The following is a 25,021-nucleotide window of genomic DNA, read 5'->3' on the forward strand; positions in this document are numbered from 1 at the left end:
TAATGATGAACACCGAAACTGAGTAGGACCCTGTGAGGCCCTCCCGTGTTCAAAAACCCCTCCATGTCCCCCATTTCTTGTTTGTAGAAAAAGGTTTTAGTCTCCTAGGCCTTCCCTGAGTTCCAAAGAGCAGGCACAAGCACTTACCAATTAGGGAAGTGAGGGAATGCAGAAACAAGGGAAAAGTAGTTCAGCAAGAAAAGTAATAGTAATTCAGTGATAAAACAGAATCCCAGTTCCCCCTCAAGGGATATCCATAACAATCTGACACAAATCTTTGAGTTGTTATGCAGAAACTAAGACACACCTCTCCACCCCAGGTGGAGGATAGTGATTAAGTAGACCCCAGATGATTAATATTCCTGAAACATCACCCTCTTACCTCACCGCCAACCAATCAGAAGAAGGTCATGCTTCCTCCACCCCTCATCCCAAATGTTGCCTTTAAAAACCCTTCCCTGAAAGCCATTGGGGAGTTTGGGACTTTTGAACATGAGCCTATACTCTTTGCTTGGTGCCTCCAATAAATGCTTTACTTTCCTTCACCACCATCCAGTGTCGGTACATTGGCTTTGCTGTGCAGCGGGTAAGCTGATCCCAAATTCAGTCCAGTAACAACATCACTGTGGGAGTTAATCAGAAATACCAAACAAGAAAATCTCAGGGTTTTCTTTGTTTTGTTTTGTTTTCTCACTACAACGTTCTGTTTTCTTCCACATTAGAGATAATTTTCTGTTTGGCATCTTCCCTTTAACATTTAATCATGCTCATAGCCACTTCGAACCAGCTCTAAGATAAGCATTAGTGCTTGAGAAGGAATGGAAATAGAAAATCTGGATGGGGAGTACTACATTCCAAGTTCCAACTGCCAGCAAGTTCCCATAGTTACCTCCCACTTCGCCTTCCCCACCAGAATTGCAGATTCTTTAGGCAAATGACTCATTGATTAAAGGGAATCTTGTATTTCAGAGAGCTTACGGTGGGGGGGGGGGGGGGTTCCCTGGTGGCACAGTGGTTAAGAATCCGCCTGCCAATGCAGGGGATACGGGTTCGAGCCCTGGTCTGGGAAGATCCCACATGCTGCGGAGCAACTAAGCCTGTGTGCCGCAACTACTGAGCCTGTGCTCTAGAGCCCACGAGACACAACTACTGAAGCCCGCGTGCCTAGAGCCCGTGCTCTGCAACAAGAGAAGCCACCACAATGAGAAGCCCTCACACTGCAACAAAGAGTAGACCCCGCTTGCCACAACCAGAGAAAAGCCCGCACACAGCAACAAAGACCCAAGGCAGCCCAAATAAATAAATAATAAAATAATTTATTAAAAAAAAAATCTTGAGTGCTTAAGTGAGATGCTTGGCTTACACAGTGATTACTAGAGGCTAACCTAGGACAAGGGCTCTTCCAGACCAAACACTAAATGGGAGGAAATAACCCCAAACTGGAGTCCTATCTCTCACTATCTCTTAACACTCTGTGTTGGGTCTTGCAGATGTTACCCAAAAAACTGGGTTCGCCTCTTGGTGGGTGTGGAGCCAAAAGACACAACCAAAACAAAGATCAGGAAAAGGAAGGATTTATTACTTGCAGCAAGTAAGGAGAGCACTGGGGGATCTTCCCCAATAGCAAAATTGGGGAAATTTTAAGCTAAGGGTACATGCATAGTCATGAAGCGGCTTGGCGGTCACAGAGTCCAAGCTTTAGTTGATTGAAGTCCTGAGGGTCAGAAAAGGTCGACATCATCATCCCTTAGAGGGTGGTTGAGTGCTCGAGGGGGGTTTTAAATTCTGCGAAACAGCTTAAGAAAGTGCTTCAGGTTAATCTTTACCATTGAAACAGAACTGGGAGTCATTACAACTGATTTATCTTCTTGTTTTTAGAAATTTATTTCTATTATTTATTTGTTTATTTATTTTTGGCTGTGTTGGGTCTTTGTTGCTGCGCGCAGGCTTTCTCTAGTTGCGGCGAGCGGGGGCTAGCCTTCGTTGTGGTGTGCAGGCTTCTCATTGTGGTGGCTTCTCTTGTGGAGCACCGGCTCTAGGTGCATGGGCTTCAGTAGTTGCGGCACGTGGGTTCAGTAGTTGTGGCTCACGGGCTTAGTTGCTCCACGGCGTGTGGGAGCTTCCCAAACCCCTGTCCCCTGCATTGGCAGGCAGATTCTTAACCACCGTGCCACCAGGGAAGTCCTACAACTGATTTATCTTTGCTATTGTTACTTCTCTTGCCTGATAACAGTTAGTTTGTTCTTGTGTTCCCTTAAGATCATTATTGCTGAGGCCTGTTCAAGGGCAAGCACTGTGGTCAGTCTTAGATCACAAAATGTCTTAGGCCAAAAATGGCTTCTCTTATGTCAAGAAAGCCACGCCTGGTGCTCTTTTTCCCAGGACTCCTTACCTTATTCACTTACACAGAGACCGTGTGGCAGTAATTGGCTTGAAGATTGTTTAGAGCTGCAGTAATGATTAAAAATGCTACCTGAAGCACAGCAAGAATGTCCTTGACACGCAGCCTATTTTCTGGGAAAAGATTACTACCACAGTAATTGAGTTGGGAAGCAGAGACAAATTGCTCTTGGCAGCTTCAGCAGTTTCAAAGCACTGCAGTTGGCTGGAATCACCCCTACCGTTTTCCTCCCTCCATGCAGTCTACAAGGTAACAGTGATGGCACCTGCAGATTATCTGCAAGATACAAGTGGAAAGAGAAAATAACCCCACAACCAACTAGACTGTAAGAGAATCTCGAATCCATGACAGCGTTACACAAACGACCAAATGAAAGAGGAACTCCGCTGGGGGCCGACTCCGGGACCGGCCGAGAGTGCAAGATGATTTATCTATTTACAATGGGCCGTCGGCGCCAGCAGCTGGCCGGAGCCCGCAGTGACATCACGGGGCCCGGGCGTCCGTCACGTGGTCCGCGAGCCGCTCCGCCCCCTCCTGCTCCTCCTCCTTCTCCCGCAGCCTTCCGAGCACTGGGTCCGGCCGAGGCAGCCGCTCCGAGCTCTCGGGGGAGGCGCAGAGCAAGGGCCGGGGGGCGGCGAGCGGGGCTGGGAGTGCGAGCGGGAGTGGCCGAGGAGCCGGCAGTAGCCGCGCGGCGGGCCCGGACCAACGCGGCCGAAGCTCCTGCAAAGTTGGGCGCGCGCTCGCGCCACTGCGCCGGCGGCCCGAGCGATGAAGATGGTGGCCCCCTGGACGCGGTTCTACTCGAACAGCTGTTGCCTGTGCTGCCATGTCCGCACCGGCACCATCCTGCTCGGCGTCTGGTACCTGGTGAGCGCGGCGGGCCTTGGCGAGCACCGGGACGCATCTGTTTGGGAGGAGGGCGCGTGCCCCGCACCTCGCCGGGACCCCGGCCCGCGCCCCCGCCTCGCTTTTCACGCCCTCTAGTTGGTTCCCGGTGCGGCTTCGGGGTTGGATGATACCAACGCTAATCCGCCTGAAGTTATATTATTAGAAACTTAATTCTCCGGGCGAGCGGGTCAGCGATGCCCCGGGCTCAGCCAATCTGTGGCGAGGGGTGCAATCAGGGCCGGGAGTTCGGGGCGTTTCGGAGGTGCGGGAAGGCAGGGGGCGGCCAGAGCAGGGGGCGCCGGAAAGCCCTCAGCTGGGAGCCGGCTCGGCCGCGGGGAGCTCCGCGGTTTCCGGTGAAAGTGCACTCGGTGGTCAGAGAACTCCGATCCGGTCTGCGGAGCACGTGCTTTCCTTTCCTTTCTTTCTTCTTAGCAACACCCGCTGGGCTTTGTGTTTCGACGGGTCCCGACAAACGTCGAGGCGGTGACCGGCACCTCGTGCTACCCCCAGTTGTCGGTCCGGGTTGCGGGCCCGCGTGCCTATTCTCCCTGCCCGCATCTGGCCTCGGGTTTGCTGTCCAGTCTCCTGCGCACCTTCACATCCCCAGTGGAAATGGTTGGGGCTCTTTACCCACACGTTTGTTGTAAAGCCCTTACTCTAGGAAGGGATTTGCTTGTGATTTATTGTGTTTCAATCTGCCCGGGGCAGCCATTTTACACCCACTTGCTTTCCTGCCCCTTTACGGATGATCCCTGTACCTTCTTAGCCAACATCGGAGGAGGCAAATCTGATGTCTTTAGGTTGGAGCTTTTAAGATCTTATTTGTATGGGGAGCAGTGATTATCAGAGGCAGTGAGGAAACCTGATGGAGTCTTGCCCTGTGCCACCTCCAGGTTGGTTGTTGGCCCCCCGAAGACTGCACTGAGTAGGATTCCACTGCATTTCGGTTTTGGTCACATCATTCATGATGGAGAGTTAGACCCGAGCCTTTTTGCAGTGAATATCTCTGCATCATGAGGAAACACCTTAAAAGTGGTAGTAAGATGGCATATAGAACTTTTTGGTGGGAATAAATTCTTTTCTTCTTGGTCATCATAGTTTTTTGGTCGGTTCATAATTCAGTTTTTTGATATATATGGACATTATGTCGAATTGTGAACTCGTTTGTTGTGTCATTTTAAGCAGAACATCCCCCCGCCCCACATGGTGTTCTCTGTGCTATTTATAGTTTCAAGTTTCCTTTAGTCTGTGCCTATCACAGGCCACACAATGGAAATATATGGCCTTAAAAGCTTTCAAACAGATCTTTGGTATGTGTGGGTTCTTACTGTGCACTGTGAATGCAGATAGAACATCTGCGTATTGGCTCAACCCTGATTTTGCTAAAAGCAAAGAAATCTTTACAGAAATTTAAAATTACAGCGGAAGGATAGTGGGTGGCCTCGAAATAGTGCTTTTATTGATGGTCAAGGCAGATAATTTTATACACGTCTTGTGTTCTCCTTGAAAATGTTTAAATCTGCAGACTTGCAAGTACATCAGTGAATGTAATTTGTAAAATCTAGGGCACTGCATTAGGCAAATGGACTACATGATCTACAGGAAAGATAAATCTACTTGGAGCCCTGCTGTTGGCTGTAATCCAACTAAACAGTATTGTTGTGATAAAAGGAGCGCACTCACATGCTCTGTCTATGGCTTGAGCATGCTCTTTGGGGAAAGTAGTTATTGGTATGCATGTTTCAGCATTTGGAAATACATGGCTTTTTGAAAGATAATTAGAAAGCTTTCCAGCAAATGTGAATAAGAATGCCACTTTAGGGAAACCTAATATATGGGAAACCTGCTGGTCATCTTTATAAGGCTTTTGCATTTCACAAAACAATTTAAACTTTTTTAAAAAAATAGTGGGGCTTCTCTGGTGGCGCAGTGGTTGAGAGTCCGCCTGCCGATGCAGGGGACACGGGTTCGTACCCCGGTCCGGGAAGATCCCACATGCCGCGGAGCGGCTGGGCCCGTGAGCCATGGCCGCTGAGCCTGCGCGTCCGGAGCCTGTGCTCCGCAAGGGGAGAGGCCACAACAGTGAGAGGCCCGCGTACCGCCAAAAAAAAAAAAAAAAAGTGAGTTTCCCTCATACCTTTAAATATAATTTGGTTATCCAAAACATTGATTAACATGAACGTTTTTAAGATGAAGGAGCCAAAGAATAAGGCATCTCTTCCTCCTTACCTTACCCCCTCACCCCACCAGCCATCTGGCTGGGATGGGGTTACTTATCAGAAAGGGGGAGAGTTTTCAGGAAAACAAAAGGGTAGGAGTATAGATAGGCGTTCAAAAAAGAATCCACTAGAAAGGATAGGTAAAGTGGATCTTTTTTTACACATATTCTAATTGTTTCCTACCATGACCATTTGCTAAGGTCCTGTGTTCCAGGGACTATACTAGATGTTTTTTTTTTTGGCCGCATCCCACGGCTTGTGGGATCTTAGTTCCCCGGCCAGGGGTCAAACCTGCACCCTCGGCAGTGAAAGCGCAGAGTCCTAATAACCACTGGACCACCAGGGAATTCCCTAGATATCTTGACTTGAAAAAAACCAAAACGAACAACGTAAGAACTGTGAGTTGAGTTTATTCAGTGTCTTACTGTGTAAGATAACCCAGAAGACAGCCTCTCAGCTCTGAGAAACCATTCTGAAGAGGTAAGGGAAGAGCCAGGATATATGAATTTTTTGCTGTGAAAAAAACCTGTAGTCGAAGTCAAAAGGTGACTATTCATCACAAAGAACAGGCATCTCAGGTTGATGATTTTAGTGCTTTTCTATGTATGGGAAGATGCAAGAATCTGGGGTCATTGAAATTTTTCCTTAGATATGTTTCTTCACTATCTTGGGGCAGGCATCCAAAGCACAGACTGCTTCCTGTTTGTCTCCATCCTGAATTCCCCTCAGGCCCACAGTCAGTGGGTGACTATAGTGGCTAATGGCTTGATCCTTGGAGAACTGGAATAGCAGGCAACATTTTTCTCTACAATGCTTTTTTTTAAATTTAATTTTTAAAAACTCTTGAAAATTTTTGGCCGTGGGGCGCCACATGTGGGATCTTGGTTCCCCGACCAGGGATCAAACCCATGCCCCCTGCAGTGGAAGTGCAGACGGAGTCTTAACCATTGGACTGCCAGGAAGTCCCCTCTCTGCAGTGCTTTGCATGAGCTTAATTTTTATGTCTTGGTGAGGTAGATTTTTTTATTCCCGTTTCATAGATGAAAACTGAGGCTAAGAGACCTTAGGTGATTTATTTAAGATTGGCTTGTGGTTTGAGTGATGTTTTGGTCTGTGCTGTTTTCACAGTTTAACCTTTTAAAAGTTGAGTGTGTGTTTTGTTTTTGCCTTGGAATTATAAAGGTTTCCTTAAGTCCAGTAAAAAAAAAAAGCATTGATTTCAGGTATTTGTATTAGAGAACTGTTTTGCTTTGTTTTAAGTTTTCCTTTTTTAAATTGAGGCATAATTTACATACGGTGAAAATCACAGATATTAGGTGTATAGTTCATTGACATGACCAATGCATGCACCTTTGTAACCCACACCCTTAGAGAACATTTCCAAAACCCCATTAAGTTCCCTTGTGCCTCTTCCAGTATACCCTTTCACAGACACCACGACCCCATTCGTGAGTTTTGCCTATTCATGTAAATGGAATTATACTGTATGTATTCTTTTGTATCGGGTTTCTTTAACTTAGCATAATGTCTTAAATTCATTCATGGTTTTGGAGTGTATCAATAGACTGTACCTTTTTATTGCTGAGTATTATTTTGTTGTATGAATATACAACAGTCTATTTATTCATTTGCCAGATGATGGACATTTGGGTTATTTCCATTTTGGGGCTATTATGGATAAATCTGCTCTGAACATTCTTGCAAAAAAGACTTTGTGGGCATCTGTTTTTATTTCTCTTGAATAAATACCTAGCAGTGGAATTCCTGGTCGTTGTGTGTTTTAACTCTGTAAGAAACTGCCAAGGGGTTTTCCAAGTTGCCATTTTACACTCCAGTCATCAGTGTATGAAGTTCAGTGGGCGTGTAGTGGTAGCTCCTGGTGGCTTTAGTTTGAGTTTCCCTTATGACTAATGAGGTGGAACAGTTTATCTTTGCTTCTTGGCTAATTATATATCTTCCTTTGTGAAGTGCTATTGATTGCCCATTTTTTTTATTGGGTTTTGTCTTTTTTTTTTCCTGCTGATTTGTAAGAACTTTATATTTTGGATACCAGTCCTTTGCTAAACATATACCTTGTGAATATTTTCTCTCAGTGTGTGGCTTGCCCACTCATTTTCTTAATGGTATATTTTGATGAACTGGAGTTTTTAATTTCAGTTAAGTTCAACTTGTCATTGTTTTCTTTTATGGCCAGTACTTTCTGTGTTCTAAGAATCTTTGCGTACCCTGAAGTTGTAAAGATATTCTCTTATATTTTCTTCAGAAGCCTTATGGCTTTAGCTTTTATATTTACATCTGTGGTCTAAGTTTTGTGTTACGATGTGAGGTAGAGGTTTGTGTTTAATTTTAAAAGGCAGTTTAATCATTAAACCTAAAAAAGGTTGATTTATCACATAACCTTTAATAGCTACAGATGTTTTTAGAAAGACAAGTAAGATGCTTATCCATCTTCACAGAGAATGAGAACTGACTTGTCCCGGTTTCCAGAGGGATCATGATATGAAAGAAATACTTAAAGCAGAATGATTGCTATGCAGGCTTCTGAGGTTTCCTCTCTTTCTTCAACAAAACTTAATATTCTAAGCCTGAATCCATTAACTTTCTCCCCAGATTTGCACATACTCGAGTCTCTCTTGTCGTGGTCCAAAGGCGGGTTGGAAAAGAATTTCCAGACACAAGGCAGAATGTAAAGAAGATAGAATTTGTTAGAGGGAAGGGTCGCTGCCAGAAGAGCAGGCCGACTTCCTAATAGTCTGGGAGAGTCAAGCCCGAACATGAGCTGTTGATCAGTTTTTATAGCCAGAAAGCAAAGAAATGGTCCGAGGTGAAAATTGTGTTTACTGATTGGTCAAGGCACATATACCTTCCTTCTACAGGGTGGGAGTGGGACAGGGCATATACCTTTCCTTACATGGGACAGGTCCCGTTGCCCACGTGGGTCCTTTATTTGAGACAGATCCCAAGTTGCCGAGGTGGGCGCAGGAACTTCATAACCATTGCAACATGGTGGTGAGGGAGATTAAGAGTCCGGTAGGGGGGTCTTCCCTGGTGGCGCAGTGGTTGAGAGTCGGCCTGCCGATGCAGGGGACACGGGTTCGTGCCCCGGTCCGAGAGGATCCCACATGCCGCGGAGCGGCTGGGCCCGTGAGCCACGGCCGCTGAGCCTGCGCGTCTGGAGCCTGTGCTCCGCAACGGGAGAGGCCACGGCAGTGAGAGGCCCGCGTAACGCAAAAAAAAAAAAAAAAAAAGAGTCCGGTAGGGGGTGTAACGCTGAAACTTTTTCAGGCAGGGTCGTCCTTTGTCCTTAGAGCACCACATCTCTTTCACCCTCTGTCTAGATTTCCCAGTTTAGCTGCCTCTGTTCCCCTTGCCATCTGAATCTCTTCCTTTATTCCGTCTCCATGTCCTGTTGATTTTTGCTCAACCTCCTGGTTACCTTATTCTGTCCTGTTCTGATTCTTGCTACCATTTCCCTCGTTCAGGCTCTCATTAGCAGTCACTTGGCTATTATAATAGAATCATAACTGGTCTCCCTGCTTCCAGCCTTGCCATCAATAATCCATTTTTTTCAGTCCATTACAAATGCAGTTTCCAGAGGTATTTTTCTCAAGCACAAATATGAGCTTGTTATCTCACTCCTAATAAATGTTGGCTTACTATCAGGGAGATGTGTGTATTTCATGACCTGTGTGTTTCAAGTCAACTTAAATTGGCTTACGCAATTAACAAGTGCAGTGGTTTTCACCACATCCCTTTCCCCCTTTCTCCCATCCCTTCCCCTTTCAGGTTATCTTCCTTTAAGATACAAATGGCCAGCCAGTACTTAAGCCCTGGGTCCTGAGATTCATTCAGATTTGATAACTGTAAGTTATCTGTCCACCCCTGAGCCACAATAGGCCAGGGTTATGTGACTAGAGTTATACTGATGAATTTAGGTCTGGGATATGCTTCCCTTGAACCGTGTATTGACTAGGAGAGATGTGAGCCTGAGGTGGGATTAATTTAAAACACCAGCTTGAGAGTGGAGGCATGAGGCATCGGAGACTGTTACTGGGAGGAGGAGGAAAGAATGTTTGGAGAATAAATAATACAATAAAAAATCCCTGCTCCGCTCTTTATGCTAAAGCCCGCATTGCTTGTGGGATGTGTTTTGCCATCAGGACCTGAGTTGCTCCCTACACACTCAAGCATACTTTTTGCTTTGTAGTTTCTTTCATCGTCTTATCAGGTAATTTTCTTATTGTGTTTTTAAAAGTGGTCCTGGTAGTTGGAAGAATCTGTCATTGACACCTGGGATAGGTCCCCCTTTGTGCATATATATCATCCTTTTTATTATAATCCAGGTGTGTTTTAGGAGGTTAGTTATTCAGCAAATACATACTGAATGCTTCTTTGTGCCAGGCATTATTTGTAGGGGAGTTGGCCATATATCAGATTATAAAGGATGAAAGAGCTCAGGGTAGCTGGTCTCATTGGCTTTATGACCTGGCCTGTCAAATAATCAACTCGTTCGCTTTGAAAGTCACAGCTTGCTTGTGTACCCAAGCCTGGTGGGTTCTTTTTGTATCCTTAGAAGTCCTGGTGCGATAACTATTGATTTTTGTCTGTATAGTAATGCTGGATAGTAAAAGAGACATCTTGCATTTGTAGAGTGATTGATAGTTTTCAGTGGACTTCACATTTGTCCTTATTGAGACCTCAAAGCAACCCTGGGGTCAGGCACGATAGGTGGTGATATGCTCCTTTAAGATTAATAGTTTCTTTCCAGCTGTCAGATTCTTGAGCTTGGTCTGTAAGCCCAGGGCAAAATAGGGGCCAATTCATAATATTTCTGTAATCCTTACTACCTAATGTTTTCCCTACTATATTAGATTGTAAAAGACTGAAATTATAAGCTAAAGAGTATGGATTTTATTCTGTAGGCAGTGGGGAGGCACTGAAGAATTATGAACAGGTGTGATAGGGTGAAAGCAGTTTTTAAGGAAGATTGAAAGGGCAGGCTCTTTTATAGATGGCTGAGAAACCAGGCAGGGTGTGGTACAGCCTTCCAGATAGGAGATGTAGCAATGTCATTTCTTCCCAGCACAGGTCTCTCATTTGCTAATGATGCAAATAATATGGATGGGAACTTTGATCAGTTAGTCAATGATACCATTGCCATCCAGATTTTCTACGTCTGAATTCAGGAATCGAACAGATTTGGACAGAGAGCGATACTGGATTTTTGAGAGATGTCTAATGAGCCCCTTTTTAAAAGTATAGGCCTCCCTACCCCCAAATGTAAAGGATCAAGGGAAGTTCTATGAAATATTGCCTGGTGAAGATTTCAGTGGTATTTAATACCTTTTTAAACTTTGATCTCGTGTTATCAGATGTTCACTGAACCGTTTACTTTTTTTTTTGGCCATGCCACGCGGCTTGGGAGATCTTAGTTACTCGACCAGAGATCAAACCCAGGCCCTCGGCAGTGAGAGTGCCGAGTCCTAACCACTGGACTGCCAGGGAATTCCCTCATCAGAACATTTTAAAGACCAAGAAATAAAGATTGCCATCATAGTGTTTATTAATATCAATCTCTCTGGGTCCCACTTTAGATACATCGGACGAACTAACAAAGCATCAAGTGTTAAAGTGGTTAACATGACTTTTGCACCGTGATATGTATATTAACTAAATGTGTGATTTATTTGTTTTGTCTACTTACGTTGGATCTTTTGTCATGAAGGAAGAGGACTCATTTTTCCCTTCCCACTGTACCCCCTTTGTGGCAGATATATTGTTGTTCATAAAGGGATGCTAGTGGAAATAATGGGTGAGCCCTAGCAGCATAACTCACTGCTTTCTCCACTTCCTCCCGGCTCCCTGGCTCTTTTAATAGAGCTTCTGGAGCCTTGATGTGAGTTCTTAAACAGCTGTAAACTGGTTTTTTACTTGAAGCAAAATAAAAATTAAGCAAAGATCACACTTGTTCATTTGGTCCTAACAAACTCCCCCCCACCGCCCCCCACCACCGGGGATTTGAACCTGTGCCCCCTGCAGTGGAAGTGCAGAGTCCTAACCGTTGCACCACTAGGGAATTCCCAGTTCTAACAAACTTTTAAAGGTTTAGAGTTGCCTCTTTGCAGCTGCAGCTTCCAAGGGAAAATTATTTCTCAGGGACATATGTAGGGGCCAAAAATTGCTTGAGGAAATATAATTTCAAATTATTATTAAAAATAAGCTTCAGTGGTTTTATTAACCTTTGAGCTGCTAAAATTACGTAGCTAGTTGGTTCCATGGTGAGGGATGGTGAAGCAATAACGCTTGGTACAAGTAGGTGCTGACATCTTTGTTGACTAACAGTAGAGGGCTTGGGGCTGCCGAAGTGGAGGTGTTACTGGTTGGAAGAAAAGAATCACTTAGGGGGTTACCTGGGTAAGGCCAGATGGGACGCATCAGAGTTTGGCCTTTCCTCAACCTTGTTGGACTAGAGATTGGATCTTGTCAATGCCCTAAAGTTGAATGGCTGACTCACACTGACTAAACCTATAGTAGACTGACACATAAAACCAGAATGCCAATTTATTAATATTCGATGGGGAAATATAATCCTCATGGAAATGAATACTCCTGTCCTGAGGCCTATGTATTCTTTTCCTTTAGAGGACACTAAATTATGATTGTCAGTGATTTGAGTACTTAATAGTTTTTCTTAAAGACAGCCTGGTGAGGCCAGCTTCAGAAAAGAGATAGCATTCAGTCCGAAAAGGAACAAGTCTCCAGGCTGCAACAGGGTGTCTTCTTCCAGCTGTGCTGCAAGAGGGGTTTGCTTCTTGGATAGTACTTTTTGTTGTCTCAATTTTGATCTAGCCATGAGTGTCCCCCTTGCCCCCCTTTTAAGGTGGCATTGGATTCTCTGATAATCTGGTCTTTTCTCTTTTGTGTTAATATTTAACCTCTGTATTTGCTATGGTATAGATAAAGTGTTGTGAACAGAGGTGCAAAAATGCAGTTTACTTCTCGCTTGTGTTAACAGTTAGGGAGGATTGGCTAGCTTTGTTCCATGAGGCCATCCAGAGATGACCCAGGCTGGTGGGGCAGTTGTGCCATCCTCAATGTGCTGACTCCTCTGGATCTAGGGGGCTGCTTCCGTTATCCTTGTCTGCATGGTTGGAGACATCTCATCAGCACCATGTTTGTGTTCTGGCCTGCTAGAAAGGAGAAGAGTCACCTGGAGGACAAGCAGCTTCATTTTTTTAAGGATGTGAAGTGGAAATTGTACGCATTGCTGTCACTCATATCCCAGTAGCCAGAAACAAGACATACGACCTAGCTGCAAGGGAAGCTAGGAGATATTATCTTTAGCTGGGCATTGATATATCCAGATAAGCCTATTACTGTGAAAGAAGGGGAGAACAGATTCCAGAGATTCCAGGGGCATCTACTAATCTGACGTGACACCTAACAGCAGCCTTACTGCTGAGATCCTGTTGCCCAGTGGGCACCCAGTACTAATTATAGGAGGCTTTAATTCCAGTCTACAAAACAGTACTTGTTGGTCTTAGTACTTCAGTTTTCCTCTCTAAATTGGAGTTAATAATTCTAACAATAAACAATTGCAAATAATTATTAAAAAGTATCACAGAACAATTTAAGCAAGTCATAAAATAGTTGCAAATATGGATAAAACTAAGTAGTATTCAAACACACAAATGCATTTCTCCCAAGGTGTGCTGCTTAATGGAGTTTTTAATTGATTGTTAAAAATTATTTTAAAGATAAAATGAGGGTACATGGATGGCGTTTTCAGTATGAAAACACAGTCATCTATGTAAGAAATCAAATGCAGCTAGCTTATGGATCAGAAAACTGTAACTGTGCTTATGGATAAGGACTTCCCGTCTTAAAGGAAAATCACCGTAGAAAATGTATGCCTAGAAGGAATGGCAACGTGTATCCAGTTTCTTTCTTCCCTCCTTCCTTCTTTCCTCCTCTTTTAACAGATTTGAGAACTTCCTGGGTGTTAGGAACTGTGTGAGGTGCTGGCAATGCAATGGTGATTCAAAATAGACTCAGTCCTTGCCAGCATGGAATCTATGGTCTAGTAAGAAGAAGTTACCCGTAATTAATATATATTAATTAGTAATCACACAAATAAATATTGGAACGTAATTGTGATAAGTGCTGTGAAGGAGAATGTAAGGCATGTGAGAGAGTTTGGGGATGAGTGGCTGTGTTGGGGAGCCTGGCAGTCTTTGTCTTTAACTGGAGAAATTAGCCCATTTACGTTAATAGTGGTTAATATATTAGGACTTATATTACTCGTTTCTGTTTTTCTGTCTGTTGTTGCCATCTTTCATATTACCTGAATTTTTTCTTAGCCATTTTTTTTTGCCTATCTGCTATTTTTTATTTCTATTATTTTAGTGGTTCACTCAAGAAATTTTAACATATGTATTTATCAGAGTCTAGACTTAATAATATCTTTGCCTTTCTTTTGAACAAGTCCTTTAACTCTGGTCATTTCTTGTATATTAGTGTCTTTTTTTTTTTTAACTCCCCCAAGACACTGATCTATACAATCAATGTTTGCTTAGAGTTACCCACATATTTACACCTCTGTCCATCATCTTCTCTTTTTTTTTGCAATCACTCCAATTTTTATTTTAAAAATGGATATTTTAATACCCCAAATGTGGAAAGTACGTGATCCATCATTTTCTTCTGTATCTCAGACCTGCTGTCTAGGATCACTATCCTTCTGTCTGACGTACATATTAAAAATTTTCCTTTAGTGAAATCTGTTGGTGGCAAACTCTTGACAGTTGTTCTTTGAAAATATCTTTATTTATTTATTTTTTAAAACGTAGATTTTATTTATTTATTTTTGGCTACGTTGGGTCTTCATTGCTGCACGCGGGCTTTTCTCTAGTTGCGGCGAGCGGGGGCTACTCTTCGTTGCGGTGTGCGGGCTTCTCATTGCGGTGGCTTCTCTTGTCACAGAGCACAGGCTCTAGGCGTGCGGGCTTCCGTAGTTGTGGCTCGAGGGCTTCCGTAGTTGTGGCTCCCGGGCTCTAGAGCGCAGGCTCAGTAGTTGTGGCGCACGGGCTTAGTTGCTCCGCGGCATGTGGGATCTTCCTGGACCAGGGCTCAAACCCGCATCCCCTGAATTGGCAGCCGGATTCTTAACCACTGTGCCACCAGGGAAGTCCTGAAAATATCTTTATTTGACTCGAGTTTTTGAAAGATATTTCAATCCTTGGTTGAGAGTTATTGTCTCAACACATTGAAGCTCCTTCCACGTCTCTTGACTTCTGCTTTGCTGCTGAGAGGTCAGTTGTCAGTCTTGCTGACATTTACTTCTGATTTATTAGGTCTGGAGTTGGTCTTGTGGGTCTGCATTAGTAACACACTGGGGATGATGCCGAAGCTGCAGGTCTACCACACTTTTGGTAGCAATGGTTTGTGGACTCACACATTTCGGATGCTAATTTCCTTTTCCTAGAATCTTGCCTATGTAGTTAAAACATTGGCTATTTTTATTCTTTCAAAAGGTATTGAACAAAACAAGTAACTGAAGGCTTGGTGATAAGAGTCAAAGTATAGTTACAAGGAACAAACTTAATTTAAAAAATTTTTTTAAATTTTACATTGGAGTACAGTTGATTAACAATGTTGTGATAGTCTCAGGTGTACAGCAATGTGATTCAGTTATACATATACATGTATCTATTCTTTTTCAAGTTCTTTTCCCATTTAGGTTGTTACATATAATACTGAGCAGAGTTCCCTGTGCTATACAGTAGGTCCTTGTTGGTTATCCATTTTAAATATAGCAGTGTGTACATGACAATCCCAAACTCCCTAACTATCCCTTCCCCTCACCCTTCCCCTCGGTAACCATAAGTTCGTTCTCTGAGTCTGTGAGTCTGTTTCTGTTTTGTAAATAAGTTCATTTGTATCATTTCTTTTTAGGTCCCACATACAAGTGATATACTTCTCTTTCTCTGTCTGACTTACTTCACTCAGTATGACAATCTCTAGGTTCATGAATGTTGCTGCAAATGGCATTATTTCGTTCTTTTTAATGGCTGAGTAATATTCCATTGTATATATGTACCACATCTTCTTTATCCATTCCTCTGTTGATGGACATTTAGGTTGCTTTCATGTCTTGGCTATTGTAAACAGTGCTGCAGTGAACATTGGGGTGCATGTATCCTTTTGGACCATGTTTTTATCTGTATATATGCCCAGGAGTGGGCTTGCAGGATCATATGGTAGCTCTATTTTTAGTTTTTTAAAGAACCTCCATACTGTTCTCCATAGTGGCTGTACCAATTTACATTCCCACCAACAGTGTAGGAGGGGTAGGAGCTGTGCCTTTTCTCCACAGCCTCTCCAGCATTTATTTTTTGTGGATTTTTTTTTAATTTTTTATTTTATTTTATTTATTTATTTTTGACTGCTTTGGGTCTTCGTTGCTGCATGCGGGCTTTTTCTAGTTGCTGCAAGCAGGGGCTACTCTTCCTTGTGGTGCACGGGCTTCTCATTGTGGTGGCTTCTCTTGTTGCGGAGCACGGGCTCTAGGCGCACAGGCTTCAGTAGCTGTGGCATGCAGGCTCAGTAGTTGTGGTGCACAGGCTTAGTTGCTCCGTGGCATGTGGAATCTTCCTGGACCAGGGATCGAACCCATGTCACCTGCATTGGCAGGTGGATTCTTAACCACTGTGCCACCAGGGAAGTCCCTGTTTATGGATATTTTTATGGTAGCCATTTTGACTGGTGTGAGGTGATGTCTTATAGTTTTGATTTGCATTTCTCTAATAATTAGTGATGTTGAACATCTTTTCATGTGCCTCTTGGCCATCTGTATGTCTTCTTTGGAGAAATGTCTGTTTAGGTCTTCTGCCCATGTTTTGATTGGGTTGTTTGTTTTGATGATATTAAGCCACGTGAGCTGTTTGTAAATTTTGGAGACTAATCCCTTGTTGGTCACATCATTTGCAAATATTTTCTCTCAATCTGTGGGTTGTCTTTTTGTTTTGTTTATGGTTTCCTTTGCTGTGCAAAAGCTTTTGAGTTTAATTAGGTCCCATTTGTTTGTTTTTATTTCCATTACTCTGGGAGACGGATTGAAAAAGATAATTGCTGTGATTTTTGTCAGAGAGTGTTCTGCCTATATTTTCCTCTAAGAATTTTATAGTGTCCAGTCTCACATTTAGGTCTTTAATACAGTTTTATCTTATTTTTGTGTATGGTGTTAAAGAATATTCTAATTTTATTTTATTTTATTTATTTATTTATTTTTTTTGCTGTACGTGGGCCTCTCTCTGTTGTGGCCTCTCCCACTGCGGAGCACAGGCTCAGCGGCCATAGCTCACAGGCCCAGCCGCTCCGCGGCATGTGGGATCTTCCCGGACCGGGGCATGAACCCATATCCCCTGCATCGGCAGGCAGACTCTCAACCACTGCGCCACCAGGGAAGCCCCTAATTTTATTTTTTTACATGTAGTTGTCCAGTTTTCCCAGGACCATTTATTGAAGAGACTGTCTTTCTCCCATTGTACAGTCTTGCCTCCTTTGTTGTAGATTAATTGACCGTAGGTGTGTGTTTATATCTGGGCTTTCTATCCTGTTCCATTGATCTATTTCTGTTTCTGTGCCAGTACCATACTGTTTTGATGACTATAGCTTTGTAGTATAGTCTGAAGTCAGGCAGCCTGATTCCTCCAGCTCCATTTTTCTTTCTCTAGATTACTTTGGCTATTTGGGGTCTTTTGTGTTGCCATACAAATTTTAAGATTTTTTATTCTAGTTCTGTGAAAAATGCCATTGGTAATTTGATAGGGATTGCATTGAATCTACAGATCTGTAGATTGCCTTGGGTAGTATAGTCATTTTGACAGTATAGATTCTTCCAGTTCAGGAACATGGTATATCTTCCCATCTGATTGTGTTGTCTTCTGTTTCTTTCATCGGCATCTTATAGTTTTCAGAGTACAGGTCTTCTGTCTTCTTAGGTAGGTTTATTCCTAGGTATTTTCTTTTTGATGCAGTGGTAAATGGGATTGTTTCTTGAATTTCTCTGTATGATCTTTCGTTGTTAGTGTGTAGAAATGCAACAGATTTCTGTGTATTAATTTTGTAACCTGCAACTTTACCAAATTCATTGATGAGCTCTAGTAGTTTTCTGGTAGCATCTTTAGGGTTTTCTATGTATAGTATTATGTCATCTGCCAACAGTGACAGTTAAACTTCTTTTCCAATTTGGAATCCTTTTATTTCGTTTTCTTCTCTGATTGCTGTAGCTAGGACTTACAAAACTATGTTGGATAAAAGTGGCAAGAGTGAACATCCTTGTCTTGAGGAACAAACTTTAAATTAATAACAAACACCAGAGAGCTTTTGTGAAAATGTTTTAAAAATTCAGTAAAATTTCAAAAGGTGCTTTCTTTGATTCTTTCGTTATTTACCTGAGAATATTTATTTGCCTAGTTTTTTTCCCCTACCAGCTGTTTAGAAACTAAATGAAAGTTTCTCAGATAATCCTTTTTTTAAAAAAATATTTATTTATTTACTTTTGGCTGCGTTGGGTCTTCGTTGCTGCATGTGGGCTTTCTCTAGTTGTGGCGAGTGGGGGCTACTCTTCGTTGTGGTGCGCAGGCTTCTCATTGTGGTGGCTTCTCTTGTTGCGGAGCACTGGCTCTAGGTATGTGGGCTTCAGCAGTTGTAGCACACAGGCTCCGTAGTTGCAGCTCGCAGGCTCTAGAGCACAGGCTCAGTAGTTGTGGCACACGGGCTTAGTTGCTCCACAGCATGTGGGATCTTCCTGGACCAGGGCTCAAACCCGTGTCCCCTGCATTAGCAGGCAGATTCTTAACCACTGTGCCATCAGGGAAGTCCCTCTCAGGTAATTTTAATATTTGTTCTAAAGAAAGTATGCAAACAGGAATAGAATCTTAAAGATATTTTTATATTTACGTTAGCGACAGTTAATAATTCACTAGATAATCTTTTCATTAGTTTACTTTGAGAATAGCTTAAGAACAATGATCTTCAGAGGCTGTTTACTTTTGAAGTAATCTAATACTGTTTTCTTTAAGCTAAAAGTAACAATATCAGACATTAATGTCACCTTCAAGAATGTTCCATTACCTAGATTCATAGTAATGAATAGTTATGGCATACACTTTATGTGTGGAAAGGAGAAATCATTAACAATTCAGCATTATGATTACAAAACATTCGTCTAAGAGTACTAAGATTATATCATTGCATTTTATTTTACTTTGACAAGAGTTTTTAAAAACTTAGCTATCAAGTTATACTTTAGCTGCTTTTTATGCTAAACTGCAAGCCATGTGTGCAAACTAAAAGTGTATGTTTTTTGTCTTAATTTCAAAAGTTGTTGTTTTGGGGTGTATTAAATGTATTGCTATTTCGTAAGAAAACATTTAACTCTAAAGTACAATATAGCACCACTGTTCCTGAATAGAATGCAAACTTTATATTCTAATGGTTAAGTCTGTTACTGCCTCTACACTTTCATTAGTGAAGACATTCTGTTTTATGAGCTTCAGTTTTGTCTTTGGTGAATAGCTGTAGGAATAAAGTATTCTTTTATGTTTGTCTTTGGTGAACAGCTGTAGGAATAAAGTATTCTTTTATGTATTGAAGCTAAACAGGGAATGTTTTAAACAGTCTTCCAAAGCATATTTTTAATGATTATCCAAGTTGTTGAATAGGATGCTTACAAATAGGGACTAATAGACCTAATGAATAGAGCATATCAGAACACAAAGAGCACCATGTTTGTTGCACTAAAAAATTAATTTAGCCATTTTGCAGTCTATATTTTCTCCTCTTTTTTGGATGCTGGCCTTCTAACCCTCTATTGCTTGATCCTTCCTTATGCACAGAGTTTAGGTCCCCATAGCCCATTCTAAATTAGGCTCTGGGCTAGGCCTGTCTCTTTATATTCAGAGATCCAGAATGTTCTTTAGGGCATAAAAGGGAACACAGTTGTTCTCCCTGTCCACACCGCCCCCCCCCAAGTCTCCTAGTGGCTCTTTGAGCAGCCTTCTTTCTGACCTCTGCTAGAGGACCATCCTTTGCCTTCTGTTCACTGTCCAGACATCTTTCTCATCATTCTGAGAGAATACATACAGTGGTGTCTCAGTCTAAGAGTGAAGATCAGAACCTGACCAAGTCCATTCAGGGAAATTGAGGATGCTTCTGCTGGGGTCGCAAGTTGGTTTCACTCTGCTTGCCAACTTCCTGTCGCCTTGAGAGTGGCTGTCTGGAACACTCCCTTGAAAAGAATTCTGAGCCTGCTGCCAGGGGACTGGTGAGCAGAGTCGCCAGGGCTTGTGAGCCAGGGCTTGTGAACCGGGTGTGGTGGCTTTTGAACCGGGTGTGGTGGCCTTGGGGACGGAAGCTGGGTTACTGGAAGGAGCATGTGTGGCATTTGTAATCAAAGGACCGATGATTGAGTGTCAACTGAAAATGTCATGACCTTGTGCAGGTTTCCCCAAAGTCTGAGAGGCCTCATCTGTAGAGTGGCGTAACAATAATCACACCACATGGGGCAGTCAAAACAGCTTCAGTGATATAAGACAGAAGGTGTAGTGGTGGTGGTTTCTTGATTTAATCTATCACCCATGAGGAAGACATGCCAAAAGGATGGCACTGTGGCCTGCAAGGTGAATCAGAAGGACCTCATTGAATTTGGGGGGAGTATCTTTATAATACATTTAAATAATCTGCCTACTGAAATGGGGCTCTAAGGAAGGATACAACTTCATTTTACTGCTTAAACTTTCTCCTGCACACTGTATAACTTAGAGGATTTATAGCTTCTATTATTGAAAACAGTGGCTGTAATTATAACCCAAGTCAAAGGACTGTCAAAGGGTCGCTCATTCTTATATTTTGTTTCCTTGAACTTTCTCTTAATAGTTAATTCTTAGTCACTTAGTCTGATTCCCTAAAATTATTTGTGCTGTAATCTTTGTCTCTCAGGATTTCCAAAAGTCTCTTACTTTCTGGTGTTAAGAAAGTCCTCTTCCTGTGGAGGCTTTCAACTGCCACCCCCTTCTCCCCAGCCACTAGTACAGCAGAATTCCTTTTCATCTAAATGGAACAGCTAATTTGACTGTCTTCCCCAGTAGACAGTAGCCTACCTTGAGGGGGGGAATAATGTATATTGATGTTAGCATAGTGCCTGGCATATATTTGTTGCCTAATAGATAATTTTTGAACAATTCAGTGGATGAATTAATGAATGTTATAATGTCTATTCTGCATTTTACTTGGTTGCTGATGTTTGTTTACCCCCGGACTACTAATCCTTGAGGGCAGGGACCATGCCTTATTCATCTTTGTATAATCCAGTTTTAAGCAGAGTGTTGGGCACATAGTAGATGAACTAATTTAGTCAATTTCTCAGTCAGGTAGGATTTTATGGTAAATCTAATTTTCCCCAGAATATATTTACCACAATTGTTTGAAATGAAATAGCAAGTGTCGGAAATTTATTTTAATATCAGGACCAGGACCAGGTAGACGGGGCTTATTTGAATAAAAAGCACATTTGGATCAGAATTCTAAAATTTGCTTTAAATAAATTTTAATTAAAAAGTCCAAACTTGGGCCTCCCTGGTGGCGCAGTGGTTGAGAGTCCGCCTGCCGATGCAGGGGATGCAGGTTCGTGCCCCGGTCTGGGAGGATCCCATATGCCGCGGAGCGGCTGGGCCCGTGAGCCATGGCCGCTGGGCCTGCGCGTCCGGAGCCTGTGCTCTGCAACGGGAGAGGCCACAACAGTGAGAGGCCCACATACCGCAAAAAGAAAAAAAAAAAAAAAAAAAAAAAAAAAGTCCAAACTTAATTTCATTTTGATTTGCCTGTTGAAATTGTACCCAAGTGAAAGGCACATCTGCCATTAATAGTTTTTATAAAATATTTCCAAATATTGGAGTATAAAAATTAACCAGCTGCCTGAAAAGAGTATATTAGATTATAGTTTATATTTATTTAAAAATCTTTAGCCATTTTACTGTGAATATTGCACACATACAGAAAGTACGCAAGGTATAAACACCTCAGTTATCACTAAGCAAACACTTGGTGTATCTGCCACCCAACTGTGACTTCTCTAAAAGGTTACCCTAGAGATTACAACGTATATTGTTCACTTTAAAAAATCTCATATTAAGTGGTACTTTAATTCTCTTCCTGGACAATGCAAGGACCTACGATCAGTTCAGTTCCAATTATCCTCTCGAGCTATATGCCATTATTGTGTATTTATATTCTATTTGTATTTTGTGCTCAAATCATTATTGTTGCTATTATTTGTTATCAATATTCACAGTTAACATAATTATCATTTTTGTTGTTCTTAACTTCTTTGTCCATCTTCAGCCTTCCATCTGGTATCATTTTTCTTTTGTCCAAAGAACACCCTTTAATGCTTTCTTTACTGCTCAGCTGCTGGTGACCAATTCCCTTGTTTTTTTCTGAAAGTATCTTTGTTTCATTTTCATCCTTGAAGGATTGTTTTTTTTTTTTATTTTTGCGGTACGCGGGCCTCTCACTGTTGTGGCCTCTCCCGTTGCGGAGCACAGGCTCCGGACACGCAGGCTCAGCGGCCATGGCTCACGGGCCCAGCCGCTCCGCGGCATGTGGGATCTTCCCGGAGCGGGGCACGAACCCGTGTCCCCTGCATTGGCAGGCGGACTCTCAACCACTGCGCTACCAGGGAAGCCCTGTTTTTGTTTTTTTTGTTTTTTTCTTGTAAACTTGTAGGTGGTCCTTTCATCCCTAGCATTTTGGAGGTGTAACTCCATTGTCTTCTGGCTGCTTTTGTTTTTATTAAAGCCAGCTGTCTGAATATTTTCTTCTGTCTTATCCAACTCATTAGTTTTCTTATAACTCTGTCTTAATGGGTTGAACCCATCCACTAAGTTCTTGATTTGGCTACTGTATATTCTATTCTGTAAAAAATCTCTCATATCCTTTTTTTTTGTGATTTAAGTTCCCTGGCAAAATTCTCATTTTTAAAAAATCTCTTTGAATTTTGCAAGTGTAGTCACTTTAAAGTGACTACATTAACTTCAGTATCTAGAGCAGTGCCTGTGGTCTATTTCTGTTGTTTGTTGTTTCTGCTAGTCCTTGTTCTTAGCATTCTGTCTTCTCCTGTTTCTTGTATTCTGGACATTGTATTTGAAACACTGAAGAAATAATTCGAAGCATGGGATGGTATCTTTTCTCCACTAAGGATTTTGATAGCTTCTTACAGGGGCCTAGCAACTGGCAATTCCCTCAATTCAGTTTCAGGATTCAGATGATGCAAAGCTGGGCCCTGTCACTCTAAAGACTTGTCTTTGCTGGTTCACCTTACTCCAGTGGTGAAGCCCCTTCAGGGTCTTATGGCAAAGCCCTGGGGATTTCTACCCTCCATCCCCATCCAGCACGCCCTGTACTCCCGCTCTTAACTCTGGCTCAGCAAGGCTGTCAAGGTGCTCTCAAGATTTTAGCTCTCATCATGTTTTCTGGAATCAGCAAATGCCCTCACCAGTATTTCTGCCTTCTCCTGGATCTCCCCATAATTCCTCACTGCCTTGCTAGCTAATACCTTCTCACAATGTTGTTTTTATTTTGTCCAAATTTTCTAGTTGTCCTCAGTGAGAAGATTGGTTTGTATAACCTAGTTCACCATTACTGGAAGTGGCAGATCTCTTAATTGTTATCATTTTACAGTAAGTCCCCTATATACGAACGAGTTCCCTTCCGAGAGCGCATTTGCAAGTCCAATTTGTTCGGAAGTCCACCAGAGTTAGCCTAGGTACCCAACTAACACAATCGGCTATATAGTATTGTACTGTAATAGGTTTATAATACTTTTCACACAAATAATACATAAGAACAAAAAAAACCCACAAAAAGTAAAACATTTTAAATCTTCAGTACGGTACCTTGAAAAGTACAGTAGTACAAATACAACAGCTGGCATACGGGGCTGGCATCAAGTGACCAGGCAAGAAGAGTTACTGACTGGAGGAGGGAGAGGAGGTGGGAGATGGTAGAGCTGAAGGATCCTCAGCAATGGGAGATGGAGGGCAGGCTGTAATGTCACTCACACCTGATGCTGATGGAACACATATTTGTATCGTTGAAAGTTCACAATTTGAAGGTTTGTATGTAGGGGACTTACTGTATTTTACTCTGACTTTCTTCTCCTCTGATATACCTATTTCCAGGGGGTTTGTTTTGGTTTGGTTTGGTTTTTTTATGTGCTGCGTGGCTTGCGAGATCTTGTTTCGCTGACCAGGGATTGAACCCAGGCCCCCAGCAGTGAAAGCCCAGAATCCTAACCACAGGACCGCCAGGGAATTCCCTATTTCCAAGTTTTAACTTGAATGCCTGGCTATCTTCTTATTAGTAATTTTTTTCTCTTTAGAGAATGAGGTGTAGTAATAATATTCTATAACATATTTCATATTAAGAATATTTTTGAAGCTTGAAATAATTTTTCCTGACTGTAAAAGCAACTATGCTCATGTTAGACACTCTGGAAAATACAAAAAAAGGCACAATGATAATGAAAGGTACAAGGCGCCTCCAGACCCACCACATGGTTTATAACATTGTATGTTTTGGTGTTTTTAGTCTGTGATTTATGCATGTGAACATAATAATAAATTGGAATCAAAAATTTTTATACTACAGTTATCAATTAACATTATAATGTGAACATTTTCTTGTCATTAATATTTTTTAATATGATTTTTAATGCTTATGTAGCATTCTCTTATTTGGTTGTAATCTTATTTAGTCATTCTACTTCTGTTTCAGATTTTCATTACTACAAATAAGTCTGCAGTGATCATTTTTGGACACAACTTTCTGTGTAAAATTCTGATTGTTGTGTAATTATTATCTCACTGGGTTTGAGTGTTCTTAAGGTTCTTTTATTGAGGCTTTTAAAAAGTGAGCTGATAATTACATATTACATTTTCAGTTGTTTAGATTCAAGCTGCAAATCTCACTGTTCATTTAGGGTCTGAAATATGATTTAAGGGTGAAGAGCACGTTAGATCCCCGGAGAATATACAGGGACCTGGCACCCCTTAAGTAACGGGACAGACATTGAATTTATTTACATGTGGAAGTAATCATTGTCAGGAACAAGGAAAAAATATGCAACACCACAGGAACACTTCATAAATAGAACAGGAACAGTTGTACATGACCTACCAAAACAGACGAAGAAAGCCCAAATGTTAGTGAGCATTAACTGAACAAGAACATAAATATGCCCTGACTTTCTTTTACATTTAGATTAGCTGTGGTCATTACATAATCTCCTCCTGGCAAGCCTTAACCATCTTCTTGGTTCTCATTTGTGGTGACATTTCATTCTTGGTCAGAATTGATGACTGGGTGATTTCCATTTTCTCTTTTTCGGAAGTACTTCTTACCCACTGTTCTTGGGGGCTTTGACTTGTAGTTGACCTTTTCCATCCACCCA

At 42.2% G+C, this 25,021-nt stretch overlaps 1 protein-coding gene across 1 annotated transcript in view; it reads left to right on the forward strand.

Moving 5' to 3' along the window:
* The first annotated feature begins 2,947 nt into the window (after positions 1-2,947).
* The window catches only part of LAPTM4B (lysosomal protein transmembrane 4 beta), a 70,471-nt gene continuing 48,397 nt past the window's right edge, over positions 2,948-25,021 (forward strand). Inside the window, exon 1 of the mRNA XM_081258476.1 lies at positions 2,948-3,268. Within this exon, the coding sequence (XP_081114602.1) occupies positions 3,170-3,268 (99 nt within the window). The 5' untranslated portion in view covers positions 2,948-3,169. The remainder of the gene's footprint in view (positions 3,269-25,021) is intronic.

The sequence above is a fragment of the Mesoplodon bidens genome (assembly GCF_964165515.1).
Source record: "Mesoplodon bidens genome assembly, chromosome: 16".
In the NCBI taxonomy this organism is placed as follows: Eukaryota; Metazoa; Chordata; class Mammalia; order Artiodactyla; family Ziphiidae; genus Mesoplodon; species Mesoplodon bidens.